General features: G+C 42.6%; 1 protein-coding gene across 1 annotated transcript; it reads right to left on the bottom strand.

Annotated features, from left to right (window-relative positions):
• Nucleotides 1–5,344: 5,344 nt before the first annotated feature.
• DYNLT3 (dynein, light chain, Tctex-type 3) lies at nucleotides 5,345–10,339 on the bottom strand. Its single transcript, XM_010148534.1, has 4 exons — nucleotides 10,298–10,339; nucleotides 7,517–7,640; nucleotides 6,577–6,654; nucleotides 5,345–5,485 (listed from the first exon to the last, which is right to left on the bottom strand). Exons 1-4 carry the CDS (start codon nucleotides 10,337–10,339, stop codon nucleotides 5,409–5,411), a joined length of 321 nt encoding a protein of 106 aa, XP_010146836.1. The 3' UTR covers nucleotides 5,345–5,408.
• Nucleotides 10,340–11,330: the final 991 nt, after the last annotated feature.

Below are 11,330 nucleotides of genomic sequence, written 5' to 3'. Positions count from 1 at the left end.
GCCCCGAGCCCAGGGCGGCAGGAGCGCCGGCTCTATCCCCTTCCAGGGGCAGCAGAACCGCGTGTTCCCAGGGGGTTGTGCTTGCTTCGTGCGCGGCGATTCACGAAGCCCCAAACCAGAAAGCGGGCATTGACCAGCCCCTACCCAAAAGGCCAACATTCTGTAGGGAGAAAAAAAAAAGAAGAAAGAAAAAAGAGGCAAACGCGTAAGTTTGCTTAAAATGTGAGAGCAATGGTACAAAGCTGAGCGTGGAAGATGTCGGCACAGATGCCTAAATCTCAGCTAATCCAGATCTAAGCCTTCGATTAAAGCCACTCAGTTTCTTCCCTTCCAAAGCCAGCCTTTGCAAAGTGCTTCCCTGCAAACAATCATTTAAATTACAATTCAGGGGACCTGTAATGAGTGCCTATAATGTGCTGTGGCCACAATTTGTCTAATTCCCTAAAATGTTCAGCCCAGGCATGAACGCGACATAGCTATGACAGCACTGATCCGTGAAGTATTTTTGAAGACGTTTCAAACTAACAAACGCCATCGCTCAAAACCCCTGCAAATAGATTGTGGTGTGATTTGGTCAGACCACTTTCAACAGCCATAGTAGAAGCCCACACAGAAAACAAGTTTGAGACTGGATGAACCTGTGATGCCTCATGGGGAGTGCCCTGGGTACCAATAAGGGCAGTAACATCCTTGCTCTTACCTAGCCCTCTCACTTCTGCTGGCTAATATCTAAACGCTAAATTGTATTATCTCCGGCCAGGATATTTGTTTGTAGAAACGCTGTTGGAGCCCTTGCTCTGATACCTAGTCATTGTTGCAGTGGACATAAGCAACAAGTGATAAAATCCTAAATGAACAAAATTATCTATGTATGACTCCAAATTGTGAAGAAAGTGGATAGATAGAAGGTGTGAGCATATAAATGTATGTATAATATATGTGTGTGTGGCAGGGTATATACAGAAAAGATCACCCTTGTTTTTGTCAAACACAAAATTTCATTCACCCCGCTCTCCCCAACCTCTAATTTTATCCAGGTGGTCATGAGCAACCTCTGCATAAAGGCTGACTCAAAAACTTCAATAAGCTCTACAAAACCAGATAGCAGAGAATGTTTAATTTCTTCCTAAGGTGTTAACAGGTACGATGGGAGGTTTTGCAGATATGATGATGTTTCTGAGTTAGAAGGTGCTGTTCAGAAATGATTCTAATTATATCCAATATAGGCCTATGAAGAGGAGAACATGCTGACTAGAAAGTAGTTTGAGTTTCTTGCAGCCAAGCCAGCTAGTCCATCTCAACACCTTCTCCAGTAGATGGGGGATTTTAACAGCTTTGATCAGAAGTCTGTGGTCTCTACACTGTGAAGAGTAGATCACAAACTCTGTAATCAACTTACAGATATGTTTAAACTGCCTATTTAAAATGGTAGTGTCACTACAAAATTTGCCTTTCTGTCTCCTTTCCTTCATGCAATTGAGGCCTGTGGCCCTGTGTTGTGGTTCAACCCCAGCTGGCAACTAAGCCCCACACAGCCACTTGCTCGCTCCGTTTTAGTGGGACTGGGGGGAGAATCAGAAGGGTACAAGTGAGAAAACTTGCGGGCTGAGATAAAGACAGTTTAATAGGTAAAGCAAAAGCTGCACAGGCAAGCACAGCAAAACAAGGAATTCATTCACCACTTCCCAGCAGCAGGCAGGTGTTCAGCCATCTCCAGGAAAGCAGGGCTCCATCACACGTAACGGTTACACTTGGAAAAACAAACGCCATCACTCTCAACATCGCCCCCACCCTTCCTTCTTCTTCCCCCAGCTTTATATGCTGAGCATGACATCGTATGATCTGGGATATCCCTTTGGTATGTTGGGGTCAGCTGTCCCAGCTGTGTCCCCTCCCACCTTCTTGTGCCCCCCAGCTACTCGCTGGTGGGTGGTGTGAGGGGCAGGAAAGGCCTTGACTCTGTGTAAGCACTGCTCAGCAGTAACAAAAACAGCCCTGAGTTATCAACACTTTTCAGCACAAATCCAAAACACAGCCATACCGGCTACTGTAAAGAAAATTTAACTCTACCCCAGCCAAAACCAGCACATTCTCCACCCCTTATTCCATACCATTTGTGTCACGTTCTGGTGTCACACTATCCAATACAACCCCATTAACCACCACCTCTCTTCCCATCCTTTGACACAATACACAGCTATCATTCCCGTAATCTATGGACTCCCCTGTGAAATGTCTCTAAAATGTCCACAGATGTCCGTCGGGTTCCTTTGGTCCGTGACTTTGGGCTCCATCTCCTCTGGTGGTTGCTCAGGACAGGAGGAGGGGTGGTGCGCTGTGTGGAGTTACTGGGCACCAAGGCCAGCTCAGGGCAGGTCACTGCTGCACTTGCACCGTAAGGCTTGTCCTCCATTGGTTCAGGTGATTCCTGCTACAGGAATTCCTAGAACATGCAACTCGCAATTTAAAGGTATTTCCATCGCAATCTCCTGCCTGGTCCCTTTGGACCAGACCGTTAGGTTTAACATTGCCTTGAACTCCTCCCCTTGCCCCAGCTCCAGCTCGGACTTGTCCACAGACTGCAGTCCCTGAAGAAGGTTGTACCTGCTCCAAGTGGAGCCTTACCGGTCAGCCACTGTCTCTCCAGCGGGCTACCTCCTGTGGCATAGACTTAGTCACTGCCACAGTCGCTTTGAGATGCACCTGCTCCAGTGTGGCCTTACCCATGGGCCACGATGCCTTCAGAGGTGTATCTGCTCCAGCGTGGCCTTACCCACGGGCCACGACACCTTCAGAGGTGTATCTGTTCCAGTGTGGCCTTACCCTCGGGCCACGATGCCTTCAGAGGTGTATCTGCTCCAGCGTGGCCTTGCTCACAGCCAGAGTTTCGTCATAGGTAAACCATTTTGAGAGTTATGTAGCTGTTTGTACCCACAGCGTATGGAGAATGTCAGGATGCGAAAGAAGTTAAATTCACTGGGATATGATGTGGAATGAAAATATTTTTCCCAATGTTTCATAATAATCTTCCTGGAGCAACAGAAACTTTAATTTGTATCATCAAGACAAGTAGCTAGAGGACGAGGTCTGAGTAGACAAGTATGGGAACCAGCCCTTAACGAGATCTTGTCTCCAAAATGCACACACAGCTGTAATCAATTTCCCAAGTTCTCACTGCTGTGTACAAGTGAAGGGAAGTAAGAAATACTGTTCTCTGTTCCCATTCATATTGCTCAAAAGAACACATGAGGCAAAAAATACAACTAAGGCAAAACTTTTTTTTTTTTTTTTGGTAGAAAGAAAAATTAAGCGCTCATAATTTAACAGTACTTTCTGGGTTTCTTCTGCAACAAAACCTTCACCAAGCCTCACTAAACTGACCAGTCTTACTCCGTGCATCTCGTTTTCAGGTAAAGCAAAAATACCAAATGGGATTACAAATGGCTATTTGGAATATTTCTTCTGAGCATGGCACCTGCATGCCCATTAAAGGGGGATAACAGCCACCGCCATTTTTAATCACCCACTTCTTACGCTCTATCCTTTTTCCAGTTGCTACCCCACTTATTTTTTTTCACTGTGGGCAATCCCAAACATCAGTGAAACTACTGCTTTTTTGTCTGTTCCACAACTCAGCTCTTGGATGCTGGCACCTAGCTCAGAAATTTCTTTCCTAACCCAAATAATGTTAAATTATTATACATTTCAAGGTCAGTACAACATACACATACACCCTTCACACTACACTTGCCTGTTAGGCAAATGCAATATTACAGTGTTAAGTTTACTTGCACTTAGGTAAAAGCAGAACTCTATTTGTCTGCAAAGGAAGAGATTTTGAACGGTATTGTGAATTACACGTACACATGCTCCTTCTCCAGTCTCATACTAGCTATATGCATACGCAATTTAAGCAATGAAATGGTTTTTAGCTTGTTCTTCGCACAGGACACTTGCTACATGCCCTAATAGTCAGTTATCTGAAAAAAACACAAAAACACAACTGCGTAATAGTACTTTAATATTCATTTGTTAAAATCCAACACAGCCTTACGGTAGCTGTTAGGTAGTTACCAATCTCTTCCAAAGACATGCAGTAATAAAGAAAAAATTCTACCCTTAAGCAGCATCTGAGAAAACAACTTAATGTAGCTGCCACTTAGTGGCAGCAACCGTTTAGGCATTTTTGGTATTGATACATTTCTTTTTCATAGAATTTGTGCATTAATCAAGAAAAATGTAGGCCCCAATGCAGCAAATACTTGCGTGTGTGCAAATGCTTTTCTTCCACATGGGATATTTCAAGTTAAGACTCATCAGATGAGCAACGTAAAGAACTTGCATAAATCTTTACAGGAGGGGAACTCTTAGCGCTTAACTTTTAAGTGTATTATTTCATAGGACTAAGATCCAGTTCTAGACTTACAGAATGTAGGAAACACTCCTGTAAAGTACAGATATGTTGCTTTAAGGTAAGTGCTTTCAAAGCTAACATAAGCCTCTGGAAATGTGCCTGCCTTCTCTCTGAACACTTTACACTTACTTGGAGAAATGTGGGTCCAGCCTTATTGCCCTATCTCCTGGCTACTCTCATGTTGTGTGAGGAATCAATAAAGTGCTTGTCACAAATTCCACAATTGTGGAATAAAATAAAAATTTAGGTACCTTCAAAATTTATAAAGTACCTTCAGATTTATAAACTATGAATTAAGGGCTGATGTCTGATCCCCAGCATGTTTCCCTGGATTGGTAACAAATATTCTGTTCTTCATTCTGAAGATAAATGAGAATTCTGCTAGGTCTAGGTATGTTTCACCTTTGTCCCAGTTAAGTCATCCTCTGCCTCATGGGGAAAAGCTTAACCGGCTTCAGTTACAATGTGAATGTTCATGCTTGACCAAAATGTGATGCTCATGCAATTTCACGAGCACCAGCATTCCATCTGACAGTTAGCGTGCTTAATCAAACATGAAGCACCGGTATTGTTTACAGTATATCCGCTCTGAATTGTGTTTATAATTTGTTCCCAAATGCACCATAATCCTGAGAGGTCTTGCTTGCCCTCTGACCTTTCCTTTGATTTGATGTGTTTTGCTCCTCCTGACTAAAGTATCTTTGACATTAGCTTTGATATAAAGCGTACTGATCTTTGTGGCATCTTCTCAATAACATACTTTTGAATATTTAAATTAATACAATTTTCTCTTTAGACAATATAGATTTTAAATTCTGCTAGCTTTCAGAGAATTAATCTATGAGAACTGGCTTAGACTGTATGCTCTCTGTATAGAACTTCTGTATGGTCTTCATAAGAAAAAAACCCAAATGGTTTGAAATATTTAGCTATGTGTTTGGATGATTTTTTTTTTTAAAGGCTGCGGTGTTGCTTATATTTATCTTCCAGTCAGCTACAGGAGAATAGCAACAGCAAACACATTGACAATGCAGTTCATTGTTCGGTTTTCCCATCTCACTGTGCAGGTTCCTAGAAAAGATTATTACAAAATAAAAATAGAATTCCAGTGTCTTCATTCACTACATTCACTTTACTGCAGTGTAAATTACGTCAAATTAGTGTGAGTAATTTGGCCGTGATTTAAGTGCTATTATGTCATCTTGGCTATAAATAGACTACACTCCTCAAAACATTTTCATGAACTTGCACGTTGTTCACTACCTAACACGAGCCTTGTACGCTTAAGGCAGTTTCCAGGAAGAAAACACAATTTCAGTACCTCTCTTTAAAAGCTGGACTTGAAAAAATCCTTGAAAATCTCATATCAAAATTGGCAAGATAATCAGACAAGAAATCAGAACAAAAGACTGGATCAAATAGATTCTATTGTATTTACCTTCTATAATTTTCCCTTTTCTGTTCAATGCCTTACAAGCCACGGAAACATGAGGATTAAACTGTACTTGCTTACTTCCCTTTATGATTTTTTTTAACCTTGGTTGACTTTCTAATGCCGTCCCTATTTTAAAGTTACATCTTGGTGCCCTCTTCTAAAAAGACTTTTCTAGTCTGTGACAGACATAAGATTATTTTAATCTTGTTTCGCCATGATACTCTGAACCTGGGAAAAAACACATTTAGAACTAATTTAGAAGCAATAAAATGCATCCAAAGCCCAGCTGACCGTTAAGAAATTGAAACACACAGAGTTAGTCAAAACCCTTCTGTTTTTTGCCAAGTTCTGATTTCCCCCAACGTAGTGCTTTCCCCATACAGCAGACAGGAGGATATGTTTAGGACTACCCACTTCCATTTACTGCGAGCAATGTTTTACTGGCTCTTCAACTGATCTATGGTTACTGACGACGAGTAAATGCTTTGATTCTTGTTTTGCAATGAAGGCATTTCTACTCTTGCTTCTCATAATTCACAAAGCAGTTACTCTTAATGCAGGCACTTACTGCTAATAAACTATTTCTGCTGGGATTGTAAACAAGCATTTAATCCTGGAAGCTACTGCTTCTACAACCACTCTTGAAAATGTTCAACCCTATTACAACTGAGCAATAAGTAACTTTTTTTTTTTACTACAAATTTTTAATTTGAGTGAGGAAACTTACCATCAGTTGTGGTATCCCAGAAGCACGAGCTTGCTGTGTGAAGACCAGCTCCACTCCTCTGCATCACTGCACAGGTTACTGCAAGATACAGTCATAAAATCAAGGAATTAATTATTAAAACAGAAGAGATGAATCATTCAGTACTCCTGAACTCTAGCCTGCATTATATTTTCAAATAGCTGGCAGGTGGCATTCAGCCAAGTCAAAACCTTTTTTTGATAACTCCCTCACCCCCAGTATTTTCCTCAAGAATTTTGCATTTACTCCATTATTATTTTTACTTGCATAAAGACAACAGCTTTAAACAAAATGCTTGCTAATAGGATTATGGTTTTTATCTTTTAAACTACTTAAGATACGGCTTGTGTCATGTGCACCTGAGAATGGGATTGCAGGTGCTGTCCTCACGGATACAGCAGAAGCCGCCATCGACCAGAGTTGTTTCCCTAAAGTACAGGTTGACTGTAGGTTAAACTTCCTCTTATTTTCATTTTCCTTCCAGATATGCATATAAATATAACGCAACATGACTTAGCCTATGACTAAAGCCTTTCAAATGTCCATATTTGAAATAATTTTGTTGTTTCAAATGTCTGTATCTGTACAGGAAGCTTAATCCTACTGAAAATTTTATTTCAGATAAACACAATCTATTTCTTAAACTGATATCAAGAATTTGATATAATCGTTTGGGGTTGCTTAACCGTCAGGAAAAACCGTGTAACACGTCATCTGTGCTAAGCATGCTTAGCTCGAGTGAAACTGCCATGCTTTTACTGCAGGTATTACTAAAAATCTATGTAACAGAAGAGTTCGGTATCTGCTCTGCTTTGTTTACAGTTTAAAACCTTCTTTTGAATACAGCACTGCGTTCAAATGAACCTTTCCACAATTACTTATTGTGACGGTATGTGGTGAAAGTATGAATACTTGTACTTACCAATGTACTTATACGTTTTTCCGAGTTTTACCAGATGTGTCAGCGACTGTTCTACTATAGCAGCAGTCCACTGGTTGACTTTGTTGTGATTATAATCTGCCTTGCCTAAAACACCTTCTATGCACTAAAACAAAGGAAAAAAAAAAGTTACAGTAAACATTCTTCAAAATGTAGCTGTTTAAAATGTCTCACACAAGCTGAGGAATTTTGTCTGGCAATGGGATTACTTTAAATCACTTGAGCCATCAGGTGTCACTTGCTGAATGGGAAGTAAAATGAGCTTTCTTGGAAACTTATTTTTAGCCCGTTTACCACATTATCACATGGAGAAAAACGAGGCTCAGACTGAACATTTCTTGTACGAAAGACCTTAGCCATATGCTTTAAGGACCAAGTTAAGTGAATGAATCTATTTACCAGCGAAGATACTAACACATCCCACTGTTCCTAATGACCGCCTACTCCAGCTTGGCTTTCAGAAGCTGGTGTAGTGGAAATGGTACTACTCAAAACAATGTCAGCTTGGGCTGGGTGGCCTTTCAGAGCCTGTCAGCAGTATACCAACATCTTCAGGGAGCTAGAGCCGCAACAGAGAAACACATACCGCAGCTTAAAAGATGAGAAAGACAGGAGAGATAGTCGAGGGTCATATCTTCAGCACGAGAAATATCTGAACAGCTTGAAAACTGCATATTCTCCCACAGATACAGGTTGGCCAACCTTGCTTAAACTTAAGATGACTGAACAACAGAAAGCCTTCTAATTGTAACTCTTAAATTGCATTATCTACTCCTAAGAAATTCAGAATTATGTGCTGATGGATTCTTCTTAAAACTGATAAATTTGGTTAAGAAATGCAACCTGGAAAAGGTAAATAAAATAAAACTACATTCTCCTCTCATTCAGTAAGATGAATCCCATGCACAAATGACCACAGGCTGTGTAAGAGTTTTGTGTCTCAAATCTGAAAAAGACCAATTAATTCTGATGACAGTGTATAAAGCTGGGCAAAGGACTCAGTGGAAACAACATTCACAAAACAACATGGAAGATAGCAGAGGGACAAGATCCCGTGGGGATTTTAGTACTTTTAGAAAGGTACCCAGCGCTAGAACTCCTCAGCTCTGGTTAAGCTTTCAATCAGAGGCAGAAACACTTGGCTTTACTCCCAGAGCCTGGTGTGAAAGTAAGGAGACTGTCATACTGTATTCGGCCTTGCAAGGCAGGGACAGTTACATAAAGGGTTGAATTGTTGTTTAACTGACACACAGGAGCTTGCTGTTGTGTACTGGAGCAGTTCTAAAAGTGCAGCCCTTTCCCTTCCAGACGGGGCAGGTGGAAAATGACCTGCATAGCCCCTCTAGGAGTGCCTTCCTAAAAATGGTATTTCCCTGCAAAACCTGACGGCATCTGTACACCACAGGCTCTTCGTTAATCACTTTCCAGTTAATAGGTGTTTAATTTAGACCATCAGGCTACTCACTTTCAGCCTGCTCTTTTTGTGTAAAAACTGTTTTTCAAAAGCACTGCTAGAACAGCGAGCTCATGCAGTGCAACCTCCCGCTCCAGCCAAGGCTAACCTCCAAGCTCAATCACATTGCTCAAGGCCTTGACACAGAACCATTTGGGTTGGAAAAGGCCTTTCAGGTCATCGTGTCCAACCATAAACCTGACGTTTCCAAGTCCACCAAACTGACTTGTCAAGTTTTAAAAATCATAGAATCATAGAATCACTAGGTTGGAAAAGACCTTAGAGATCATCCAGTCCAACCGTATCTGTCCACCACTAAACCATATCTCTCAGCACCTCATCCACCCGTCTCTTAAACACATTCAGGGACGGTGACTCCACCACCTCCCTGGGCAGCCTGTTCCAGTGCGTGATAACCCTTTCGGTGAAGAACTTCTTCCTTACATCCAATCTAACCCTCCCCTGGCGCAGCTTGAGTCCATTCCCCCTCGTCCGATCATCTGTCATTAGGGAGACGAGACCAACACCCACTTCTCCACAACCTCCTTTGAGGTAGTTGTAGGCAGTGATCAGGCCGTCTCTCAGCCTCCTCTTCTCAAGGCTAAACAAGCCCAGTTCCCTCAGTCGCTCCTCATAAGACATATTCTCCAGACCCTTCACCAGTTTTGTGGCCCTTCTCTGGACACGCTCCAGGACCCCAATGTCTTTCTTATAGTGAGGGGCCCAAAACTGAACACAGTACTCGAGGTGCGGCATCTCTAGGCTTCCTTGAAAATCTCCTACGGACACACTTTGGAGCGTGTCTTTTTACTTCCACATGCACGTAATTGTGTTTACAGTTCTCAGTCCCACAAATGGGAAAACAATTTCACAACAGAATTTGCAAAACACTGCACATCTGCCTTGGGTAAAACGAAAATCCCAGACCTCTCAAAGATGTTTGACTATCTCTCCACAGGCTCTCCCTGTGACCTCTCTAGAGATTAACTACTTTCTAGCTGCATAAAGAGGTGGAAAAAAATAAAATCGGAGTGATTTGCCCTTGCAAATTCTGGCTGCTGCCCTTTGCCTTTCCACTGTAATGCAAATTCTGGTGCGCCCTTCTCTCATCTACCTTCTCCTCCTTAGGCAGTTGAGGACAGCAATTAGAACTTAAAGAAGGTCCAAATGAAATTCTGTCTTTATTTGATATAAATAATAACTTCATATAAGTTTGAATCTACCTGGAAGGGTCAATGGAACTGTTTTCACTATAGTGCAAGGTAATGTAAGGAATTTCTTTTGAAATACCGCTGTTAACTAAAACCTACCTCCTTAACGATGTTGTGGGCCTCATCGGCATTGAAGATCATCTGTAACAAAAATTTCTTATTATTATTTCAGACAGAAAAGTAAACAAATGATGCTGTTTCACTCTAGAGTAACACATAATGATCAGGCCCTGTGTCTGGTTATTTGCACTGTGTAGGCTGTTAGTGTAGTTCTAAAATCTTACTTCTTCCCCAGCAGCAGACATACATTGTTTAGCATCGTTTTGCTAGCCACATTCGAGCCGGTCCAAAAAGCTCAGGCCTCAGTGAGCTTGGGAACAGGTTTAATTTACACTTTGCGTGAAGATTTAACTCTGTCACGGTCTATGCTTGTCATGGGAATATTCTCCAAGACAAAAAGTTAAATGGCAAACCTTCTTCTTGGTCTTAACCCAGGATTTTACTAGTCACAGACTTACTCACCCGTGGGTTGGGTTACATCTTGTTGCCAAACAGTAACACAAGGTTTCGCATCCCTAGTATCAAAACCACTGGTTTCCATAGTCTTTACCCAGGTAACTTGGTCAAGTACAGAGAAAGCCTGCAAGTTTTAGTGCTGGTTCCTACCCATGAGCATTTAGCACGGCTTCCAAAGGAGACGCGGCATGTGCCACCGTGCCACCTGCCTCCCCGCATCCACCCATTTCAAACACTCGGGCGTGAGCCGAAACCGCAAGGCCAACAGTGTTTCTACGAGATTGTTTAATGCAAACCGGTGGCTAGAGACCCGAAGTAAGGCCCCCCAGGGAGGGAGAGGCTCCGCAGTTTTGGCTGGCAGGGATCAGCCCGCAGAGCCGGGCCCAGCACCGGTTAGGTTCGGGCTTTCTCCCAGGGTGACACGAGAAAAATGGCCGCAGACCGACGGCACCACAGCGGGCGGCGGCACCCCAACACGGCTTCTACTTCCCCGGGCGGGGACTTTTGGCCACCGGAGCCGGGCCAGGCCGGCACCGGCCGAAGCCCCAGGCGGGCAGGGGGCTGAGCCAAACCCCATCCCGCACAGGGAAGCCCCATCCGCCCTCAGAAGAGCCGC

Source organism: Eurypyga helias, unplaced genomic scaffold (genome assembly GCF_000690775.1).
Source record: "Eurypyga helias isolate BGI_N326 unplaced genomic scaffold, ASM69077v1 scaffold16043, whole genome shotgun sequence".
Taxonomy (NCBI): domain Eukaryota; kingdom Metazoa; phylum Chordata; class Aves; order Eurypygiformes; family Eurypygidae; genus Eurypyga; species Eurypyga helias.
This window is presented reverse-complemented; position numbering and strand designations above follow the sequence as displayed.

Excerpts from the sequence above, each read along its gene's own strand:
- DYNLT3 (XM_010148534.1), bottom strand. The coding sequence starts at position 10,339 with ATGATCTTCAATGCCGATGAGGCCCACAACATCGTTAAGGAG. Across the intron at positions 7,641-10,297 it reads CCCACAACATCGTTAAGGAG|TGCATAGAAGGTGTTTTAGG; the intron begins GTAGGTTTTAGT and ends CCTTTGTTTTAG. Across the intron at positions 5,486-6,576 it reads CTGGGATACCACAACTGATG|GAACCTGCACAGTGAGATGG; the intron begins GTAAGTTTCCTC and ends AATCTTTTCTAG.